We start from the raw sequence: 23,037 nt of genomic DNA on the forward strand, positions 1-23,037 counted from the left end.
ACAAAGAACTACCATAAATGCATTAAGAACAATATGGGAACTGATCGTAACAGCTGGAGAGAACAGAGAAAGAGAGATGAGAAAAAGCTAGTGTGGCAGTATGTAAATGGTAAATCTAGGTGGTGGGCAAATGAACATTCACTGTAAAAGGTCTTTCAACTTTTCTATAAGTTTGAATATTCTCATAATGAAATGGGGAAAAGCAGCTTCAAGGATCCGTGTTGGTGTATAATGCTGAGTGATTAAAGTAGACTCATTATCATGCAAAAAATAAATATACAATTATGGGGATTTAAATGAGACACTGAGGACAAGCCAGTTTATGTACTGTCTTGCATCAAATGGGTATTTATTAAGTGTATACAAAGCACCTAGCATTGCATTGCCAAAGACAAGTGCTTAATAAATGATAATCCTTTGACCTTTGTGAAGCTCAAAACCACCAATTTGCATGGAATCATTAAACTTCTGGTCATCAACACACATTTATTAAGCTCCTAACACATAACCAGTGTACTGAGGGGCCACAGGACACTCAGAGGTAAAGATCAGGTCCCCCCAACCAAGAGTCCTGCCTGAGGACATTAAACAGTCTATTTGAAAAGTAAATATTAGACTAGATCTCTGATCCATTTTTTCTTCTTCATAAGGGTCAATTCAGGGGGGTTAAAAAAAAAAAAGAACGTTCTGGGGATATGCTTTAAACTAAAAGATGATGCAACCTTCTGTACCCCACTGGGGAAATGTACGTAAGTAATAATGTATACAATTTTATTTTACAAGACAGAAAATTGTTAATAACATTATTGCAGCTCCTAAAATGTTATTATCTGGGCATATAAACCTCAAAGGAAGTAACTACATAGAAGGAACTTTACAATCCTCCATTAGACCCTGAGCTGCTACTCTGATTTAGAGCTCTCTAAGGGCTCTCTGAATTCTATTCTATACTCTACATGTTTCTTGAAGGGAGGTACTTTTGGTGGAAAAAGGGCTTAGATTTAAATAACAGTGAATCACACCAGAGAGAGAGTTATTCCCTTTTCAGTCCCTTTGAATCCTTCGGATTACGCCAAGGAGAAGGTCTCTGTGTGGTGCCAGGACGTCTTTAACACCTCTCCCTGTTTAACAAAGGGACCAGGCTTCCAGCTCCAGCCTTGGCAAGTAATAACCTCAAGCTAGAATATACCCGTTATTTTCCTTTCCTTTGTATCTTATTTGTATAACTGCCTTCTATTTATGGCAACCAATAGTGTTTTTCCATTTCCCTACAGTGACATAAAATTTCCTTTCTAAGTATGTTTGAAGTAAAAAAGAGAGACTGATTGAAGGAAAAACAGTAAGTGATAGTACGGGGGTAGAACAGAAGTGGTGCAAGTGGTACAGGAGAGGCAAAGGGTTGAGAAACATGCGTCTGCTCCAATCTTACCATTTTACAGATGAGCAAACTGTGGCCTAGCCTTTTCCAAGATCCCACAGCAAGCCAGTGACGGAGCAGGCTTCGAACCCACATCTCCCGACATCCTGTCCTGCACCCTTTCAGGGCTGTTGATAATTTATTTTGGCTTCTCTCCCTGATCCTCAAGCTAAAGCAAGCTTCGGGACAGGGCCAGGAGCAGAAGGAGGAGGAACTGCCTCTCCCACCCTCTTGCCCCATCCTGTCCCACCCAACCTAAAGCAACCCTCAGCACCCCTAGGCATGTGTCTCAGATCAGCAGCACCCCAGCCACTAGGTTCTCTGTTCAGGTGAAGAAGCACTAGGACCCCACCCCCACAGCAGTTCCTTATGCCTCTCAACTTGATGTGTCTGAAACCTCCCTTGCCCAGACCTATTTCAGCCCAAAGCAAGGATTTTTCTTCCCCTTTGCTTCCATCTGTTTCATGCAGGAAAAACAGAAGAAAGCTCTGCTCATTGACTGATGTCCAAGAGGATGTGGTTCCTGCATGGGAGATTTATCCTGGTCAGCCTGGCCTTCCGTGAAATAGCATCAGAGTAGGGCAACTGCACTCTGGGTCTGACAGTCCAGGATACTCAACCATGACCCCAGGCTGTAGCATCAAATGTGAGAAAATGCAGGGAGAGCACCCAGCACAGTGCCTGGCACACAGGAAGCAGTCAAGATAAGGTAGCATTGACATTTTCTTGGATATTTTTCCCTTATTATCAGGTTAATTTGGATGAAGGACCTTTTTTGGGTTTTGGGCAAAGTACAGATCAAGGCAACAGGGATTTTGCAAATGGCCAAGCAACATGTGCACTGTACAGCCCCGGGGAAGGGGTTGAATGTGAATATGGCCCTGGAGTACTGCAGTACATAGCCTGCACAATCAGATCTGGGACCCCTCAGTGTAATTCACTAAGGATGCCTGAACCAGGTGTCAGGAAATCTTGAGTCCTAGCACTGATTTCTCCACTGAATTGCTGAGCTACCTTAGGTAAATCCCTTTCTCTCTCTGTGTCTCAGTTTCCTCCTCTGTAAGGGGACTAAATGCTGTCCGAAGTTCCCTTCCAGCTATAAAATTCAGGGATTCTACAGAAGCAGACTTCAATTTCTGAAGGGCTGCCATACAAAAGAGGGAATTAGCTCACTTGCCTGGCTTGAGAGAAGGAGAGCCAGCATGAGTGGGGTAGGAATATTAGAAGACAGCTTTTGCCTCAGTCAGAAAGGAAAATTTAATCAGGATACCTAGCAACAGATGAGGCAGCTCTGGGAGGTGGTGAGTTCCCTGTGGCTTGAGGAATTCAAGTACAGACTGAGTTAGAGAAAGGCCTGTTAGGGCGGGAGCTTTGACCATCTGCCCTTTGAGATCCTTTCTAGGTGATTCTGGTTTCAGAGCTTGGTTCTATTTTCATTAACACTAGGAGACACTCAGCTAGGTCTGGATCTTGTCAAACCCTGCTGATAACTATGAATACAAGGAACTGGTCGGCTGTGCAGCTCTCACCCGTGTAGAGTTAGCACACATCCACACTCTCCAAATTAAACTCAGTCCCTCCAACAGTGTTAGTGTTTACCTTTGCCCCAGCAAACAAACCCTTTCATTCTGGAAAGAACTAATTAACGGCCTCACCCAGACTTCGGGGAGGGAGAAGATGGAACCAGGGTGGGGAACCATGTAAAAAACTCAGGAGAATAAACCACATAAACACTTCTAGCATCTACACTCCAGCGACAGCTCATGCTAATTGCAAGTCATCTTATCTATTCATTACTGCAGGCGCCCTGGGAACTCCTAGCAGCAGCAGCTGTGTGGGACTGGGTGAAGTCACTGTACACAAGGGGTCAGAATCAGGATGTCCTTTAAAATCACGGCAAGTGGGGCACCTGGGTGGCTCAGTGGGTTAAAGCCTCTGCCTTTCGCTCAGGTCATGATCCCAGGGTCCTGGGATCGAGCCCCGCACGGACTCTCTGCTTGGCGGGGAGCCTGCTTCCTCCTCTCTCTCTCTGCCTGCCTCTCTGCCTACTTGTGATCTCTGTCAAATGTATAAATAATAAAAAAAAAATCTTAAAATCACGGCAAGTTTTGCTTGTATTAATTCCAATCAGGCGCTCTCAAAGAGAGTACATGGTTGAGGCTGAATTGCATTGCCTTTAAGTTGCATCCACAAGGTACAAGAACAGCAAGATCTGGCAGTTATCCACTTGGGATGATCAATAAGGGCATTCAGTCGGTCTTGGGAGGGTGGGGTCAGAAAATCCCCACTGTTGTCAATAATTTCAGTGTTTCACTCTTATTTTCAAGGTGAAAGAGTCCAAAAAAAAAAAAAAAATCAGCCTGGATGTACGTCTTAAAGGCTTCTATTCAGAAATTTAGCTCAGGGCACCCTTTGCTCTTTAAACAATTTAAACAGATGGTCTTTCCTAGTTCCATTGAATAAAGTGTATATTTATACAGTAAAAGGGTATCAATTTCAATTTAGGGTATTTTCCTGATGGTGAAAGATATTTAGTTTGGCACAATACCAGGACCTTCTCTCTTGGTGACTTTCCTGGAAGGGACTAGCAAACCCATCTACCTAGATGAGAAATATCTCTCAAATAATGGAAATACAAATGCTCTCAATTACACTGTATTTGGCATTTCGGACAATACTTTCACCCAGATGATCATCTCTGATCTCTTTAAACACTGCCTTGAGGCAGCAGGAATCCCATTTCACAGATGTATTAACTGAGGTCAGAGAGGTAAAGCCATTCACCCCAAGTCACCCAGCTAGAAATACACAGAGCCTGAGACTAAAAAACAAGTCCACTCTGTCCCCTACACCTAATCTTGCCTCTCGGATGGTCACACTTGCCCAAGAACAAAGAAAATGTAATTTCACAGTACCTTTCTGCTTCTTGGTCTGCACTCTGCTGTTTGCTCTCAAAGGCGTTGAAGCTACTCATGTCCACGTAGCCGTCATTTTCATTTGCTGTGGACAGAGCTCTGCTCTGATCTTCAAACAGTTTCGTAAATGTCCCAGCCCTTGCAGGCCTCCGGGGTGGAATCTGAATATTTTCATAGTCTGAGTTCATGGCTGGGATGTTCTCATAGTCTGAAGTGTCAGCGTTGGGGAATGAGATGGACCGTGGCTTTGTCAGGGGCAAGGGCAGAAAGGGGGGCCGGGAGCGGTCTTCGAAGGACTCCACTCTGGACACCGTCCTGCTGAAGGGGACACCTTTCCTCTTGCCATCCCTGTAGAAGATGAGGGAGGAAGGGGAATCGGAAGCCCGGAGCTTGCCAGTCCGAGCCTTAAGCTGCGGGGAGTTGCTGAGGCTCCTCCGATCGATTTCCAGAAGCCTGGCAGGCCCGTGGTAGCTGGATTCTGAAGATGACCTGGAAGAAGACACATTGACATCCACATGCACTTTGTTCTCGGATTTCTTTTTAAACGTCAGCGCCAGGAACCTCTTGAAGGATGACTTCTTCTTCTTGGTGTGCTTGTCTGGGGGCTCACTCTCAATCAGCAGGGAGGGAGAGCTCTTTGTGATGGGCTTTTTGGTGATACAGGCCAGGTCGAAAGGGGGCGGGATGTCGACCACAGAAGAGGGTGTCGAGGTGCCGCTGGATGGAAGGTGGTTCCTCTGGGAGAAACTTCCAGAGGAGCCAATCATACAAGGCAGAGAAAGGTTGTCATCTTTCCTTTTGATCCTATGGTCATCCAAGCTGGATGTCTCTGACTCCCGGTACAAGGACACTGGAATCTCTCGGCCTTCCACAGAGAATGATCGGGGGTATAAAGTGAAGGCTCTGGGCTTTGCTGGCAAGGCCCTGCTGGCTTCCAGAGGTTTCCCCTCCAATGAAAGAACTGTCTTTCTTGCCTCCTTGTTGCCACCTCTAATGCCAATGGCTGATGAGCCAGCTTCTGGTCCGGTTTCTTCTGGGACAGTTTCTGGAACACAGCCAGCCACCTTCCCAGAGTGGGGCCTGGTCCTTGTGATGATATTCTTCCTGTCGATAGAGACCAGGCCACCCTCAGCATCAGAGTTCATTTCTTCTTTCATGCCATAACCACTCAGCATGTCTGATGCAGCCTGTGTCTCGGGCTTCTCTCCTTCCTCAGGGTTAGCCCCTTGCTCCAGGTCAACTCCCATCTCATAGGGGTTGGTGAGCGCATCATCTACGGCATCCTCATTCTCTGGCATGACCACCACATCAGGGACAGAGGGGCCCTCCCCAGAGTCACATGAAGTTCCGACAGTGGGGTCCTGCTCCGCACATTCTCCAGACTGTGGTTCCTGCTGTGACTCTGAGTCTTTTGCTGACTTGGAAAAAGAGGAGTAGCTCTCGCTACAGAAAGAGGTGCTCTCAGTCGGAAACAACTCGTAGGGGCTCCCTGAGAGTGAAGTCACAAAGTCATCCACACCATCGTTCTCATAAGGAATGATTTGGCAGCTCTCCTCGGCAGGTTCATCCTGTACCAGGTCTTCACCTTCTCGAGGGTCCTCTCCCACCTCCTGGGTGACTGCTGCCATTTCCTTCCGGTCCGTTTTCTCATTTTGGTCATGTGGCTCATCCTGGTCATTCTGGTCACCACCAGCTGTGGCATCTTCGCCCCTCTCCTCTGAGACTTCAGGGCTGTCTGTGGCCATCTCCGCCTCCTGGACACCTGTGGCCAAGCCCTCATTCTCTGTGGGTTCCTTGCTATCATCTTCAGCATGCCCCTCAGGGGGCCTGTCAGAATCCACACACTCATCTGGAGCCTCTGGTTCTGTGCTGGCGGAGCCTTCCTCACCATCCTCTTCTGCCTCCCTGGGTGTCCCAGGGGGTCCAGGCTCATCACTGGGATTTGCTGGAGCCTCTAAATCAATGTGAGTTAGAATATCACTGGGAAGGACTGCCTCTCCATCCCAAGGGCCCCTGTCTTCCAGGTTGTACACATTGTGTTCTTCCACTAGCTTCTCTTCCTCCTCACTTGTAAACGTCTGCTCCTCTGCCCCCGGGTCACAAGCACCATCCTCTGTCCCCACATTCTCAGGAGTGGGGTCTGTGCCTCCATCAGCCTCTTCACTTGGCACCACTTCGGCCGGGGCTGCCAAGTCCTCAGCAGCTCCCATCCCCTCTGGGTCACTCCCCTTGCCTCCCTCCTGGCACTCCTCTCCCCCAGCAGCATCTGGAGGCACCATTACTGCATTCTCCGCAGAGCTGCTATCACTGGGTCTATCCTCTTTTGGCGGAGACTTGGGGACCACGATGTAATCCTCATCAGCTTCAGACTCGGAGCACTCCAAGTTGGACCGGTGCTCTTCATAAAGCCCCCTGTCAACACAGAGCAGCTTCCCATTGCTGCATTTGTTCAAGCTGTTGATAACGTACACGCTGGCTCTCCACTCACTGGGGGTCGCCAGCCTGGGCTTAGGGGCGATGGGGGGTTTTGGCCCCCTAGACATGGAGTTGGGACTATGAAGACTATCAGGCCGGGGTGATGAAGGGAATTTGGGTGCTGTCACTGGCGTGAAGGGACTGGCAGTCTTTGGCTTGGGAGCAACTGGTGGTTTTGGTGAATCTGAAGGATGAAAATAGAGAAAACAAGGACACAAAAAGTACAGTTACCCTTATTTCCATTCAGAGTGTCCCACTTAGTATTTTCAAGAAAGCACCGAAGAGCGTTTTCTAACCTATGTGAGTCCAATCCACTATGTTCTGTCTTCGGTTTATGACCCCCACCACCATCTTTAAAATCCCTTCACCTCTACTGATAATTCATTCTGTAAACAAAGTGAATAGATCTTCCTTCTGTACAGAGTCCAGCTAACAAAACTCAACTCAGTGATATACTCCTCAAAGAAAGGTGTGCAGATCATTGTAATCGTTCATCCAACGCCACGTATTAAACGCTTTCTAGTTGCCAGGGACCCATGAGACAATGCTGAACTTGACAGTCGCCATCCCTGGGACCCTCACGGAGCTTCTATTCTTACAACTCTATTCATACTACAGTTAATTCACTGGATACCTACTATCTATATGCATAGAACTGTTGACGGGAAGGTCTTCTAGGGTCAAGGAGAGAAGAATACCTCTGTTGAATACTTGCAGTTGAGTCAGGGAGGCAAGACTAACAGCACAATTAGAGGACAAAGCCGCAGACCCTTGGAATATTATTATTACATAGACATTATCTCATTCCTTCAAGAATGACACACCAAGGGGCGCCTGGGTGGCTCAGTGGATTAAGCCGCTGCCTTCGGCTCAGGTCATGATCTCAGGGTCCTGGGATCGAGCCCCACATCGGGCTCTCTGCTCCGCGGGGACCCTGCTTCCTCCTCTCTCTCTGCCTGCCTCTGCCTACTTGTGATCTCTCTGTGTCAAATAAATAAATAAAATCTTTTAAAAAAAAATAATGTAAAAAAAAAAGAATGACACACCAAAAGTCTGTGACAGTGATGCGTGACTCTTCTAAGGGTCACCTCTGAATTCTACGTGCGTCAAGACTGGTGTCTAGCAAAGTGCCCTGCATCCAGATTTTATGGGCATCCAGATTTCATGGGAGAAACTGTGTGGTATTTTCCAACATGGATCTTTGCAAAAAGTCTCTTGCCTTACAGATGTGAGGGATCTAGCTGACCATGTCAGAATAAAGGATGTGGTCCTGATGTACATGCAACACAAGTCAGAGAAGCAAGTGTTACTGTAATGACGACCTCCTGGTAAAGGTGAAATTTCAGCTGTATTTTGAAGAACGGGAGGGATCTGGACAAATGCAAGGGTCAAGGGGCTCACCTCCAAGTTCATCTGTCCTGCCACAAGCATGCCTCCGTGCCTCCAAGCCCCTGGCCACACTGTGGACAGAGTGAGGAATGAAGCTTTCCAGGAAGGCCAACTCCATCCGGACTTTTCGCTTCCAAATGCCCTGCTTGGCTCCCCATTGCCCATAGATGACGACACACAAGTCTCCCCTTGAGCCACCCCCGTCTCCCAGGGCCATCCCCACTAAGGCCTGGGTTTGACATAGAGCAGCTTCAGAATGCCCGCCTGGCTCATGACCGAAGGGAGGTGGAGCAGCGGTCCTAGAGGTCTGTTAGCAAACTCTTCTCCCCATGCACTTGACTCCCAGGTAAACCCTTGCAGCACCTAATCCCAGCCATCTGTATAGTTCAGGGCTCTCTGGCAGAGATACTGTGTGAGCCACGTTTATTATCACACAGGTAATTTTCAGTTTTCTCACAGCCACATTAAAAAAGTAAAAGGAAAACAGGTAAAATTAATTTTAACACTATTTCTTTTTTAAATCAATATATCAAAAAAACCCATCATTTTAATATCATGTAATCAATGAATCATGTCTGGATCAACATGTCATCAATACACAAGTATTAAAGAAATATTTGACATTCTTTTTTGTACTAAGTCCTTGAAACCTAATGTGTATTTTACACTTTTCAACACATATTAATTCAGATTAGCCACACTCTAGCTACTCGGTGGCCACATGCGGGTGGTGGCTATGGTGCTGGCCAGCACAGCGCTCACAGTGCTAAAACGCATGGGAGCTGTAGCCCATCTCCGTGGAAGTTTTCCATTGGCACCTCAATTTCAATGCATCTGAAGCCAAAGTAAGTATCTCCCCTCAACTGGCAGAGCTACATAAAATTCAGCTGAGGAGTCTCCAAAGGAAATTAAAAAGGCCTGGAATAGCAAGAACACAGGTGCCCATGCACCCTGTTCCCAAGGGGGCCTGATTTCAGAGCCTCTTTAGTTGCACTTTGCAAATAAATGAATGACCTTAGTGGTCTGGTTTTCCAGAGTGCAGCTAAGTAGGAGAGGTAGGGACTGGCAGTTAGAACATAGCCATGTGTAAAATGTGGTAGCTGCCAGAAAGAAAGGGAGAGAAGAGACACAGCTGTCAAGACTCTAAAGGCTAAAGCACCGACTGCACCAACCCCCTAACCCATACCTACATTCATCTACATTAATACCCAGGCCAACCACTGACATCTAGATAATAACACAGAGTTTTCAAAATATAAATGGACTTCCAACTCCTTGTTTCCATAAGCAAATATGTCCTAATTTAGAAAAAACATCTGCCCAAATTAGTAAAGCACAAAACAAATTAAAAAAAAAATCCACCACACACAACAACAACAAAAACCCACTCAGCTATGTGGAGTTTAAACGGCTAACCATAAGCTAATCTGTCATTGTAGAGTAACGGAGTGAGCCTTTAGAGCCTGGTTGCTCTGAGTTCAAATCTTGGCTTTGCTATTTAATAAACAATGAAACTGAGCCTCAGTTTCTTCATCTGTAAAGTGGGTACAATAGGAACACCTACTCTCAAGAGATTACGAAGATTAAAAGATGTATGTTAAAAGTGCCCAGCAGTCGGCCTTCAAGTAGAAGTACTTGATAAAGAGAAGCTGTTATTATTCTAATAATGTCAGTCTTTGCCTATCATACATCTTCCCCTGACATAAGTCTTGCTTTATACTGATATATAATATTAAGCTCCCAACATCAGGTGTCAGGCACTGGCATGACATTATTCTCTGAGGGTGGGACTCTCATTTCTCATCCTTAGCAGGTGGTATTTCACATGAGCACCATGAGACCTGACAAAGGGACATTTGGACCATGAAAAATGACCATCACCCTGGCTGCATCACCCCAACCCCCACTCCATCCTTCATCCAATCAAACTATTGATCTGTGGGCACTGTCTCCTTGAGAAAGGTTACAGTGGGTGTCTGAGGTGTGATCCTGCAAGAAAATGTCTTCCCCACAGGATCCCTTAGGAATGACAAGTATCTAGTGTTCACGTCCTGCTTCCAGCTCTGAGGTTCAGGGTGGTTCACCTGCATCCTCTCTGAGATCAAAGGATGCCAGAATCAGAAAGTCTGTTTCTGACCCTTCAGGAAAAGATGAGGAAAATGAAGCACACAGAGGCGAGGCATACAGATTTTAGCAAATCTGGAGCAGGGCCCGGGTAGAACGTGGGTTTCCTGCTTCCCAGTCTAGTCACTTGACCTTCTGCCTTCACTTTCTGCCCTTGAGCTTTCTTCTACAGTGGAGACTCAGGGCTCCCAGCTTCTACTGAGGCAGAGAAGGGTAAAATTCAAGGAAACTGAGACCAGAGAGACCAGAGATAGCTAGTCAGGTATGAAATTTAAGTAAGGCCGAGTCCAGGGTTCAGAACTACTAACTGACCATAAGGTGAATGACTGGCTTTTATTTGCTCCCATCTAACTTCCATTAATCTGAGCCCATTAAACAAATATTTACTGAGCACCTACTATGTGCGGGACACTCACCTAGAATCTTTGGACAAATCAATAAACAAAACCAAACACCCTGTCCCTGGTGAACCTTATATTCTACTAGAGGAAGATAAGCAATAAAAAGGAGAAGCATATTACATTATTGTATGTTAGATGATCAAAAAGTCTATGGAAAAAATTAGGAGGTTTTTTTTTTTTTTTTCAATTTTAAATTGCAATAGGCCTCACTGAGAGGACATTAGAGCAAAGACTAGAAAGATGAGGGAAGCCAGGACTTGGGTGGTGTGTTCAAGGAGGGCCAGAGTGGCTGGAAGGGAAGGCTGAGCAAGCCACAGGGAGAAGCAGGAGAGGAGGTCAGAGAGGTCACAGGGAGGGTGCAGATTTTGCAGCACCCCCCCCCCCCCGCCCCCCAACAGAAGGACACGCATACTCTGGCTAATGTGCTGGAATAAGTAGAAGTGGTGTGGACGGATGCAAGGATAGCCATGAGGAGGCTCTTGCAATAATCCAGGCAAGAGATGAGACCGTAGAGGCTTGGACCAGGTTGGCAGCAGTGGAAGTGGTAAAGAAGAGTGAGATTCCAAATGCGAAGACAGAGCTGGCAGGATTTGCTGGCAGTCTGAACATAAGGTGTAAAAGGAGAGAAGTCAAGGACGAAACAGAGGTTTTCTGTCAGAGGAACAGGGGAAGTGAAGTTGCCACCACCTGAACTGGGACTGAACTGGGGGCTTCAACTGGTGCTGGGGAGGGAAAGCCAGAATTTCTGATGGGACGTGTTAAACTTGAGTTTCCTACCACACACCTAGGTGGAGACAGACATCAAGTCGGCTCCTAGATCGATCAGTGTGGGTTCTCAGGGGAGAGATCTGGCTGGAGGTATCCATCACAGAGATGGAATTTAAGGCCTGGGCCTAGTGAGATCACCGAGTGAATGAGTGTGAAGAAAGAAAAGAACAGGGCCCAGGAGTGAGCTGCAGTGTCCCTGAGGTTATGAGGAGTCAGGGAAAGACACTGGGGAGGAAGGAAAGAAAATGAAGGTTGTGTGAGAGCTTCAGCTCTGCTCCCTTTCTGCCTCCCTCACCAAAAGGAACCTGATAGAGCCCCTATCCTCAGTATAAGGTTATTTGGGTCCCAGATCAATTCTGCATAGAGAAGACCCACAGGAAGAGGTAGCACTGGGGTACATGTAGAAAGACAAGGTGGATTTTCATAATCAAAAAAGAGGCTGGGTATGCCAGATAGGGAGAATAGAATGTGCAGAGGCCCAAAGGCAGTTAGAGGCAAGCTGTCTGGGAGTATGATAAAGAGTTCAGTATGGCAGGGATGGGGGATTACAGGATAAATCGGGGCTGGGGCTTCCTCCTCTGGGTGAAGCTGAACCCTCTGACAGTGGGGCTGGTGGCCCCTCTGCTGTCTCCTGTGTTTCTCTAGCTGTGGTATGAAACTTCCTTCTCCCAGCATCACAGAGGCTGGAAGGCTCATACCCTCTCTTCCCGGGACTTCTCGGCAATTTGTTATGTGTAAGGATAGCTCAAATGCAGAATACCCTTTGAGCCAAGATGCCAAGAGTTAACTGACAGCGGGAGAACCACAATGACAGGAGGAAGAGATTTTTAATAGCTTCTAGTGATAGGAATCATTCCCAGCCAGCCCCCATTACTAGTTTATATTTTCTCTATTTTAATTAAATATCTGTCACTCACACTCATGCATGCTGCTGCTCCCTTGTCGGTTACGCAGAGGTTAAATGAGAAGAGGTATTGGGAGGAGCACTGGATTGGGAGTCAGGAGCTCTGATCCACTGCTGGCTCAGCCATTAATTAGAGGTGTGACCTTAGGCAAATCCCTTCCCCTCGCTGAGCCTCAGTTTCCCCATCTGTGGAGCAAGGGCCCCACACCAAACAGTAAGTGCCTTCTGCTCTGGCCAACTACAGCATATTTAAACTCATGGCTCTTCACGGCTCTTCTTGTGTCCCCTGATATCTCCTTATTCAGTCCCTGACTCTGTTTCAACTGCAGTTCACTATATTCCCCCTGGAACTCTCATAGCCATATGTTCCAAGAGTAATTATCTTCCAATTTCACCTTCCAATTGCATCTTAATTTAACTTTCATTCCTGGGTGCCTGCTGGAATGTCCAAGCCAAGCCTGATGATTTCTAATTAGGCTGCTGTTAAGCTAGTCCAGTGATCCATGACAGGGCACATACTGGGAAGACTGCAGGGACAAAGTGGGAAAGGCATGGGCCCCAGGCTCAGACAGACCTGGGCTCCAATCCCAACTCTGGCACACATCGTCTGTGTCATCCTGGCCCTGATACTTTGCCTCTCCGAGCCTGTTTCTTTCTTGGTAAAATGAAATAAACTCCTCCTTTTTTTATAAGGATATTAAAAAGTTCAAAGGAGATAACAGACATAACGCACCTAACAAATTCAGTTGGCTACAATTTCTTGGGCACCTACTATGTGTTTAGCACTAGATTAAAAAAAGCCAGCTCTCAAGCTGGACAGTGAGTGTTTCAATGCTGTCTTGGCTCAGTGACCTGCAGCTCAGTTTTCCCATCTATAAAATGGGGATAGCAAGAGTACTTACCTCATGAGGTTACTGTGAAAACTGAATTGACTGAAGTAAAACACTTAAAAGCAGCACCTAGTTCAGAGTAAGTGACCAATAAATATTAGCCAGTATTCATTGGTAGCTTATGACAGACACTGTTTCAGACACCTTATAAGCTTTATTTAATCATGAGAACTCAATGACAAAGATCATACTGTCCCCATTTTTCAGATGAAGAAACGGAGGCACAGAGGTGAAGTAACCTCCTCAAGGTCACATAACTAAGTATATGGTGGTTCCGAAATTCAGTGCCATGGAGTCTGTGAACCACTATGTTACATGATCAGGAAATTCAGAGCATGGCACACAGAAATCATTATGTGAGCTTCCCATCGTTACCATCACACCGAAAATGTAACCAGGTTTATGCTGGAGGCAAGTTACAGGATGGCTAAACCCAAGAGTAGCAACTGCTAAGATTTCCTGGGACCAAACCTGCCTCTCAGTTTATTCCGGCTCATTCCATCCACCAGATTCTCAGAAAAGGGAGGGCTTGCCCAAGCCTCAAGCAGGGAAACGTGGGAAAACTGGAACCGCTCTCACCATTGTTTTAAAGTGAGTTTTATTAGGAGTGTAGGAAAAAGCTAGCCTGGTTCTGTTCAGGCTGTGCCAGAAACTGGCAGGAGGCGACCTTCTTCCTCCAAGGAGTGGCGCTAGGCACTGGGACCCTGCTCCAGCCTCTCTCAAAGTGGCACTCCTGCTCCCACCCACCCCCATGCCATGACCCATACTCCCTCACTGTCCAGGCTCACACATGCCCAGCAACAACAAAGCCTGGACCCAGGAAGGCTGCTTCCACACTCCCAAGTCCCCGAGGGTCTCCTTTCTTAAATCAGTCCAGCCAAATGTCTCCTGTCTGCACTTAACTCTTTAGACAATGACTTTTTTCATTAAAAAGACTTAAAAAAGAAAAAAACCCACAACACACACACACAAGGCAGCAGGATATGGTTCTAAGACAGCCAAAATGGTGGCTTCCTGTTTCTTTAGGGATGTGTGTTTTGGAGTATGGCTTCGGACAAGGGTGTTGGTCCGGGAGGGGGCTGCCTTCTGCTCCATTTTAAAAAGAGAAAGAAAAAAAGAGTGACTATCGCTCCTTGGCAGGGGAAACTAAGTTAGCTGAGCCTGTTGCCTTGCAAACTCGCCTCTTCCAGGGAACTTTCTGCCCTCGGGGTGGATGGAGTTAGGAATCCGGGAACGGTTCCAGGAATCGCCCATCTGAGTCTCAGTCACTAAATCCGTTGAATGGCACTCCTCTGAAGGGACTGCTAGTATTCCCGATCAAACGCTTTCTGGATTTCCCGGAATCCCCGAACTGGCAGAGTCAGATTCACGAGGCAGAGAGACTCGAGGGATGGGAGTGAACGTCTGGAGTGCGGCTCAGCCTCGGCAAGTCCCCCTTGGCGTTAGGTCCCTTGTGGGAGGCACAAAAAGGGCCCCCGGCCAGGGTGCTGAGAGGGAGGGGAGCGCTGCCTGGGGGGTGGGAGGGATAATTTAGGGCTTTCTAGTCTCCTCCGGGGACTGAGCTCCGAAGTCTCGGGGTCTAGGAGAGAGGAGGGGGCAGGCATCGTCTTAGGAGTGCGCCGCCCGGTGCTGAGGGACCAGGAATAGACCCCAGTGCGGGGAAGACGACCCCGGGGCCCAGGAGGGGCCTCTGAGGTGGCAGCGAGGGCCTGGCGGGAAACCCGAGGAGCCGGGGTGAGGATTCAGGGGCGCAACCAAGTCGCCTTCGCGAACGCAGCGTCTCTCGGTTCCCGAGCGGTGCCCCACACCGGGGTCGCGGTGGGAGCGGACGGAGCGCGTACGCGGCCAGGGTGCGGCCTCGCCGAGACCGAGGGAGCGTCCCTCAGGCGGGGCGTCTCGGGCAGAGGCCCCCAGATGAGTCTCAGCCTCCTCAGACGGGGGGACTCCGGACCCGCCCATATCTCGGCCGCAGCCGAGCAGAGGGGGAAGGTCGAAGGATTTTCGGCGGCTCGCTCCAGGCGCCCCGTGGGCTCCAACTTGGAACGCCTGGCGCGGACCCCTCGCGCGCGTCCCTCGGCGCCAGAGGTCGAGCGGAGCCTCCTACCTGCTCTGTTCATCTTCCAGCACGCGCAGCCCGTGGCCGCCCGTCGGTCAGTCAGTCGGTCCGTCCCAGCGCGAGTCCGCGCGCCGCCTCACTCCATGGCCGCCCCGCGGGGCCCGCACTCCCAGGCGCCCGCCCCGCCCCCCGGCGCGCGCCGGACTCCGCGCGGCGCGCAGGGCAAGTGGGGGCGCGGGGCGCGAGCCTCCGGGCTGGGCGGGGCGGAACGCGGAGGGGAGGGGGCGCGAGCGCGGGGCGCGCGAGGCGGTAGCCCGGGCAGCGCGCGGCGTCGCGTTCGCTCGCGATTCCGCGCGGAGCGCGGGGCAAGTGGGGGCGCGGGGCTCGAGCCTCCGGGGGCGGGGCCGCGCTGGCCGTGGACCGGAGAGGGGAGGGGGCGCGAGTGCGCCGCGCGTGGGGCGGCGGCCGGGGCAGCGCCCGGCGTCGCGTCCGCTCCGGGTCGCGGCTCCGCAACCGGCGCGCTGCGCTCTGGGCGCCGCGCCTCTGCCGCCGCCGCGCCTCCGCCCCCTCCTAGACGTTTCCTCCCGCTCTGAGGAAGGCTTTTTTTTTTCTCTTCCCTTTCTGCTCTGTCAGGGATCGCAGGAGACGAGGGGCGAGGCGTCCCCGCGCACATTTAAAGGGGCCGTGGTGACTCGGGGAGCCGCGCGAGGTTCAAGAGACTAGGATCAGTTGAGGGGAAGGAAGGAGCCCGCAAGTGGGCTTCCAGAGACGTCCTGGTCCGCTCGTCCAAGGGCCCATCCATCTCTTTTCAACACGGGTATGCATTCGGTCCTGTATCAGGCGCTGTGCTGAGAGCAGAGGAAGACCGCTCCCAGTTCTTACCCCCATGGAGCTTAAATGGGAAGTCAGTGGAGACACAAGACAAACAATATCATTTCAGAGGGAGTGATAAGTGCCTTGAGAGAGATAAGCCAGGGTAATGGGGCAGAGCACTGACTCTTCCAAAGTGTGCAGATCAGCATCGGAATTGTTAGAAATGCAAATTCTCAGGACACCCCACCCCAAGACTTACTGAATCAGAAATCCTGTGTCTAACAAACCCTTCAGGTCCTTCTGATATAAGCTGAAGTTTGAGAACCACTGTGTAGAGAATGGGTAATCAAGGAAGGCCTCCCTGAGGAGGTGAGATGGAAAGGGAGACCTGGCTGATGAGCCTTTCTTTGTTCACTCAGGTCACACTGGCCAGCACCTCCCTGGGACTAGGCCTAGTGCTAGATGATATGGATGACTCTAACCAAGACTTTGCCCTTGAGGTCCTGGTCTGATTGGCCATGCAAACATAGGCAGATAGCTCTGCTTCCCAGCACGGACGCTGGGATTGGGACAGGAGTGCAGAAGAGCTTGCAGGAACTCAGAGGTGCCCCCCCCTTCCTTCGAGTGGAGAGGGTTCAAGCAAAGGAAAGGTCTTTCAAGGAGAGGAAATAGATTGAGCAAAGACTTAGACATGTGGAAAGGCATAGCCCCTTCCCACTAGCACCAGCATTCCCTCCTGTCCAGCAAATGGGGACTAAAAGCCCAGAAATGACCCTTTGCCAAGGTGATGTCTCCAGGGCAGAGGCTGTGTCTGCCTTGCTCACCACTGCAACCCTGGCATCTAACATAGAACCCACCACATAATAGGTCTTCAAAAAAATATTGTCTACAAGAATAGGACCCAGGACAGAGGTTCATATTACTGTTCAGGATCAGTTTGGTCTTCTGGGATTGAAAGTGGTGGAAGCTAGAATTTTTATGATTTTGACCAGCTGTGTTGGGACCAAGAAGGCAGAATTCCAAATGGACAAAAGACATTTTACAGCTTTGGCTTTGTCTCCCTGAACCTAGATACCTGTGGTCCAGCTTGTGGTCCTGGTGGTCGCCGATAACCAGATATTTTCATTGCAAAGAGGAAACACCTTACGTAATCATGGTCCACGAAGCAGAATAGCAGCACAAGGATGCTTCTTAGAAAGGCAGAACCTCAGGTTCCACCCCCGACCTCTGCATTTTAACAAGATCTCTAGATGATCTGTATACACAGCACAGTTGGAGAAACACCGCCCTAGAAACCCACCCCATTTCTTTTTGGCCAGATGTACTGCCGCAGCACAGAGGAGTAGAGAAAAGACATCACAGTTTCCCCAGGTTCTTACTGGGGTGAGAACTTAATCCCTTGACCTCTGTCCCCTTATTAATACATTATTGGAAAGTTGGTAGATTTCTGGACATCTGGGGGCCTGCACCCAGCAGCACCCCCTGGTGCATATTAGGTGTTCACTAAAAATAGATGAAAAATATAGGCATGAAGGTCTGATTGGAATTGTTACATGAGCTAGCTGGTGCCCGGCACACAGAAGGTGTTCGATGCACACATACTGAAGACAGGAATGAATAAATTTCAGTTAGGTAATGTGGAAAGGCTTTTCTCCCCAGCATTATGTTATATAGTATCTTCACACTCACCAAACACTTTCATATACCTAACTAGGTTTCTAAGTTTTGTTTCCATTTATTTTTATTGTTTAATGACCGCAGTATAAAATGAGATTATGCACATTTTCAGGCAAGGGTGTAAGAAACATAGTTTCTCTAAATTGGGAATGGAATTTGATCCTCTCAAAGAGCCTTTACATCTCTGAACTGCCATGGAGTCCTTAAGCTTCCAACCTTTTATAGAGAAATACTTGTGCCTCTGGAATAGAAAATCTACAGCAGAATTTGTGTTACGTGCACAGGCTCTTAATGCACTTTATGGATTCCTGACTGGAAGGGGCGGAGAAGGGGATGGAAATGGTGATGGTGGAGGTGGGAGGGATGATGTTTGGGGCAAAGCAGGCAGAGGTGGTGGGGTGACAGAAGTAGCAGTGGAAGTCGGGTGAACGTGATGGAGCTGGTGATGGTGGAGGAGATAGAGGTACTGGAACATACAGGTGTGGAGGCGGTAGACTTGGAGGAGGTGATGGAGGTGAAGGTGGAGCTGGTCAAGGTAGTGGCAGTGGTGTAATTGAGTGAAGTGACGAAGGCGGGGGTGGAGAGGAAAGAGGTGCATGGACATGGTGGAGTTGAGTGAGAGGATGGATGTAACAGTGGAATTGAGTGAGTTGATGGGCAAGGAGGTGGAGTTGAGTGAAGGGATGGCTGTGGAGGGTGGAGTTGGTCAAGATGATTGAGGTGGTGGAGTTGAATGAGCTGATGGATATGGAGGTGCCGAGGGAAGTGATGGGGATGGTTGTGGAGTGGGAAAAGGTGATGGGCGTGGAGGTAGAGTTGCGTGAGCTGATGGAGGTGGCAGTAGAGTTGAGTGACGTGATGGATGTGGTGGTGGAGTTGGTCAAGGTGATGAGGGTCGTAGTGTTGAGTGAAGTGATGGGTATGGACGTGGTGGAGTTGACTGAGAGGATGAAGGTAGTGGTGGAGTTGAGTGAGCTGATGGACATGGAGGTGGAGTTGGTCAAGGTGATAGAGTAAGGGGATGGACCTGGTGGAGCAGATAGTAGAGAAGGTGGGGTATGTCTGAATATGGGTACAAATGAGTGAATGGATAGATCACTTCAACATTTGATGCAAAAAGAAATGTGCTTAAAAGCTGAATTTCTTTCTGGGAATTAGCAATAAAACCCAAAGAACCTAGGACCCCAGGGCAGGAGCAGGAGAGGAAGGCTCAGATAATTCAATCAACAGCCAACGTCACCCTTCGCCGTAGGGCCTGTGCAATGAAGGGAGGGCAGGAAGAGACCTCATGCTTCGCTAAGCCCTTTCCACAACTGTTGAATTTGGGATTTGAGGCCAAGCCAAGTCTACTTAAAAAGATCATAGCACCAGTGACAGCTGGGAAAAAAAAAATACAGGTCGAAACTTGCTTAGCTGAAGCCACACATTGGTGTGGAGTGATGGACTATGAAGTGGAAATGCTTATTCCTGTGCTTGCTTTTCCTAATAAGAGAAAATGGACGTGAAAGACCATAATGTTTTACAAACATCCGGAGCTAATACTGGTGGTTGGACTTGCTTAGTCCTTATGGAGCTGAGCCATAACCACTCTCTGAGCTTGGGGGATGGCTGCAAATAGCCACAAAGGGCATCACCGCGTGGGGTAAGGAGCCCTTCACTTGGCGATTCTTCCCAAGAGTCCTTCCTACAAAGGGATTATTATAGCCCTGTTTCACACAAGGGAAAACTGAGGCCCAACTGGGGAAAATGACCTGCCCTACAACCCAGCCAGGACTCAACCATTCATTTCAAGAACATAGTCTTGAGTTCTTAACCACCAGACTATGCCATTCTCTCTGTGATGAGGCAGACGTCTGCCAAGATTTCCATGTTTTCCAACTCAATCCTACCATCTCAGTCCTTTTCAACAGACCATGAGCCACCTAGGGCAGGTGTTATGCCCACTGGACAGACTGGGAAACTGAGGTCCAGAGGGGATGATACAGCAAGTTAGGGGACCAGCCAGTGCTGGAATCCATACCCCCTGTCATCCGGGCCCAAGACAGAACCACCTGCAGCCTGAAACCACGCACTTTCTCTGGGGTTGTAGTGTTGGCTTTGCCTTTTGAGGAAAGCCCCTCTTCGCTTTTCTGCAGGAGCATGACCCACAGCAGGAGTCAGGCCTCCCTGACCAGACCTTTCTTCTCTCTCTCTCTTTTCCTCCTTCCTGTCTTTCTATGTGCCCTGGATGGTCAGAGTGGCCAGCGGCAAGCAGCTTCACAGTGATGGCCCAGCCCAGGTCTGCAGGAGCAGGGGCATTCAAGGGAACCGACTGTGTGTCTGATACATCAAGGGAACAGTGGGGGGGGAGGAGGTGGCTCAGAGCCTGAGGAACCAGGGGTGCAAGGGACGTGGCCAACCAGCATGTGCCCAGATGAGGCTGTGGCAATACCAACAAGCGATACCGCCAGTGCTGACAGCTGACGTGCACAGAACGCTCTCTCTGGGCTTCTTGTGGCCGCGTGGCGGGGCTTCATCATTACCTCCATTTCACAATTAACAAGGGCTCAGGGAGGTAAGAGACTTACTCAAGGCTCAGAACTAGTGGTGGAGTTGGGACTAGACCTGGGTCTTTCTGTCCCCAAGACCTGTGCTGTTCGCAGTGTGTCATATTTGTCGAAGAGCATGGTGGCAGAATCAGAAACAGAATGCTTGGTGGCCAGCTTTCCTTCCTTCCTTCCTATCTTCCTTCTTTCCTTCCTTCCTTTTTCCCTTCCTACCCTCCTTCCTTCCTTCAAGTAAGCAAATGTCGCCTATCTTTTTTTTTTTTTTAAAATATCCTTGGACCATCTGAGGCCAATTTCCTGCCTGCGCACTGCTTAGGTCACCTCAGATCAAAACCAGTGAAAACCAGTGCCCTGTTCCTGCCTGCCCAAGGGCCCTGCAAAGTGCACAGCCAGCCCTGAAGCTGGATGTGGCCGTGTTCTCAGAAGCAAAGAGCACCCAGGCCCTGTGAGCTCATGCAGAGGGGCCATGGCCAAGCCTCCCAGATAGGCAGTAGCCACATTGGCCTGTGGACAAAGTCCCAGCCTCAGTTTCTCCACTGGTAAATCATAAAAGCTAGTATTTGCTGAGTCTTATTTTGTGCACTCCGTAAATGTTCTGCATATATCATTAATTCATTTAATCCTCTCAACAAACCTATAAAGTAGGCAGAGTTATTACCCCTTTGTTACAGATGGAGCTACCGTGGCACAGCGAGGCTGAGGCATTTGCCCGGGATACTCAGCTGGTGAGTGGTGGGGATCCCATCCTAGCTCTGGAGCTGGCTTTCTTACCCACATCAGCACACGGTCCCCCATCAAGTGGATATGATTACAGTGTCTGTTCATTAAATGAGACAATTCAATGAAAGCATTCAGGAGCAGGGAAGGAGTCATAGGAAATGCTCATAAAGGATCATTATCATTTAAATGTCTAGGATACAGTTGATGCTTAATAAATGTTTACAAGGTACACCAGGCAGTGGGCATGAACACCCCACCATCAGAGCAGGAGGGAGAGAGGAAAGGGCATTTATTGAGCAGTCTCTGTATACTGGGATTGGTGAGAGGGGGCAATGTGGGAGCCCTCTGGGCAGCATGAGGAGGCAGCCCTGGGTTCTGCTTCCTGTGCCAGCCCCGGGAGGGTGACAGGGCTTTGTTTCCCAGTTCCAGCCACCTTCTCCTCCTTCTTCTAGGCCACAGTCCTCCCTGGGTTTCCCTTTTTCCACCAGCAGTAGGTATACCTTTCGTCTACAAGGACAAAATGCATGTTACTAAAACGGAAATGCCCTGGCCTTGCAGCCTCCCTGGCTGCTGACCCCCAGGTCCCCACAGCCTTGGACCGCTCACCCCGCAATGCCACAGCTGCAGCCTCATCAGCTTCCAAGGCTTATCTTCCCTGGAAAGTCATTGAGTTGTCTTCCTGGCTCCAGGGGCGGCAAATCAGAGCCAGACACCTGCTGGGGTGGATGAGTTTTAGCAAGGCCGCCCTGCCCTGCCCTTCCCGTGCCCCAAAGATTGGTGGAGGGAACATCAGCTAAGTTTGACTCAGGCCTCTCCCACCCCTACCCCCACTGCACATACCCAGGCCAGGCAAGAGGAGAGAGGGGAGCCCGGGGGCCTGAAGACCCCAGCTCTACCAGTCACTAACTCTGAGGCCATAGGCAAGACACCTCACCTCTCTGTACCTCAGTTTTCTCCTCTGTAAAATGGGAAGGAGAAACTCGAATCAGGGTGAGGATTAAAGGAACGTGAGTTCCCCTTGCTTTTCACTTTCCTGTTCTTGACAAGCTCAAAATCCAGTCCAGGAGAAGCGCTGGAGGGTCAGCTAACTATGGCACAGTGGAACTGGGGGTCGGGGGTAACAGCAGAGACCTGAGTCAAGCTGAGGGGCCAGTGGGGATGAGGTGATATGGGGCTGAGATTTAAAGGTCAAGTATTATTTTCCAGGTGGAAAAAATAGGTTTGCCGTTCCAGGTCGGGAAACAGTCTGAGCTAATGCCTGTGGGAATGGATGGAAGAGGAGGGCTGGGCTGGTAGGAAGTGGTCACAGCACAGGATGGTACAGGGAGGTGGGGGTGGTGGTGGGGGAAGCTCTCTAGTGGTGGGCCAAAGAGTTTGGACTTTCCTCTCTGCAGGTGATGGGGAGCCACAGAGTGTTTCTGGGGGAGGTCATTCCTGTGTGGTAGGAAAGCTGGTAGCCAGAGTGGTAAAGGAGTCAGAGGGGCACACCTAGAAGTGGGTTGAGCCAAGGAAACTGGGACAGGGGTCCAAGAAAGATTAGGCCTGAATTCATGAATGTTCCTGACCCACAGTTGTGAGGGCTCATATGCATGCCAGGAAGACTTCCAGGAGGAGGACGGCTTTGCTCTGCACCCTGAAGGAGCCATACAAGCAAAAGGGAGTGGGACAGGGCAGGGCATGGCAGGCAGTGGCTGGAGGTGGGAACTGGGGACCAATAGCCCAGTTAGGCTGAAGTATCTAGTGTAGGGAGTACATTTAGGTGGCAGGGGCAGGCAGGGGCCTGAAAGGCCATTGTCCAGCAGACCTTTGGCTCCCCAAGGAAGGGCTGATCGCTGGGGGAAGGGAGTCTGGGGCTGGGCAGGGCCAGTTCAGAGTTTTTATCACCACTGGGTGGGATCCAAGGTCTGTGGAGGAAATGACCACCCTCTTCCGGCCAGCCATT

General features: G+C 49.5%; 1 protein-coding gene across 3 annotated transcripts in view; it reads right to left on the reverse strand.

Moving 5' to 3' along the window:
- Positions 1 to 15,570, reverse strand: part of FGD5 (FYVE, RhoGEF and PH domain containing 5) — a 123,273-nt gene extending 107,703 nt beyond the window's left edge. For 2 of the 3 annotated variants that reach the window (XM_045990351.1, XM_045990350.1), the window contains exons 1-2: positions 15,388 to 15,570; positions 4,333 to 6,991 (exon numbers count right to left, since the gene is read on the reverse strand). In XM_045990351.1, coding sequence (XP_045846307.1) covers positions 4,333 to 6,991; positions 15,388 to 15,400 — 2,672 coding nt within the window. In that variant the 5' untranslated portion in view covers positions 15,401 to 15,570. Of the gene's footprint in view, positions 1 to 4,332; positions 6,992 to 8,208; positions 8,250 to 15,387 lie in introns of those variants that run through there. The other variant, XM_045990352.1, reaches the window with a different exon arrangement.
- Between the last annotated feature and the right edge of the window lie 7,467 nt (positions 15,571 to 23,037).

The sequence above is a fragment of the Meles meles genome, chromosome 20 (genome assembly GCF_922984935.1).
Source record: "Meles meles chromosome 20, mMelMel3.1 paternal haplotype, whole genome shotgun sequence".
Classification (NCBI taxonomy): domain Eukaryota; kingdom Metazoa; phylum Chordata; class Mammalia; order Carnivora; family Mustelidae; genus Meles; species Meles meles.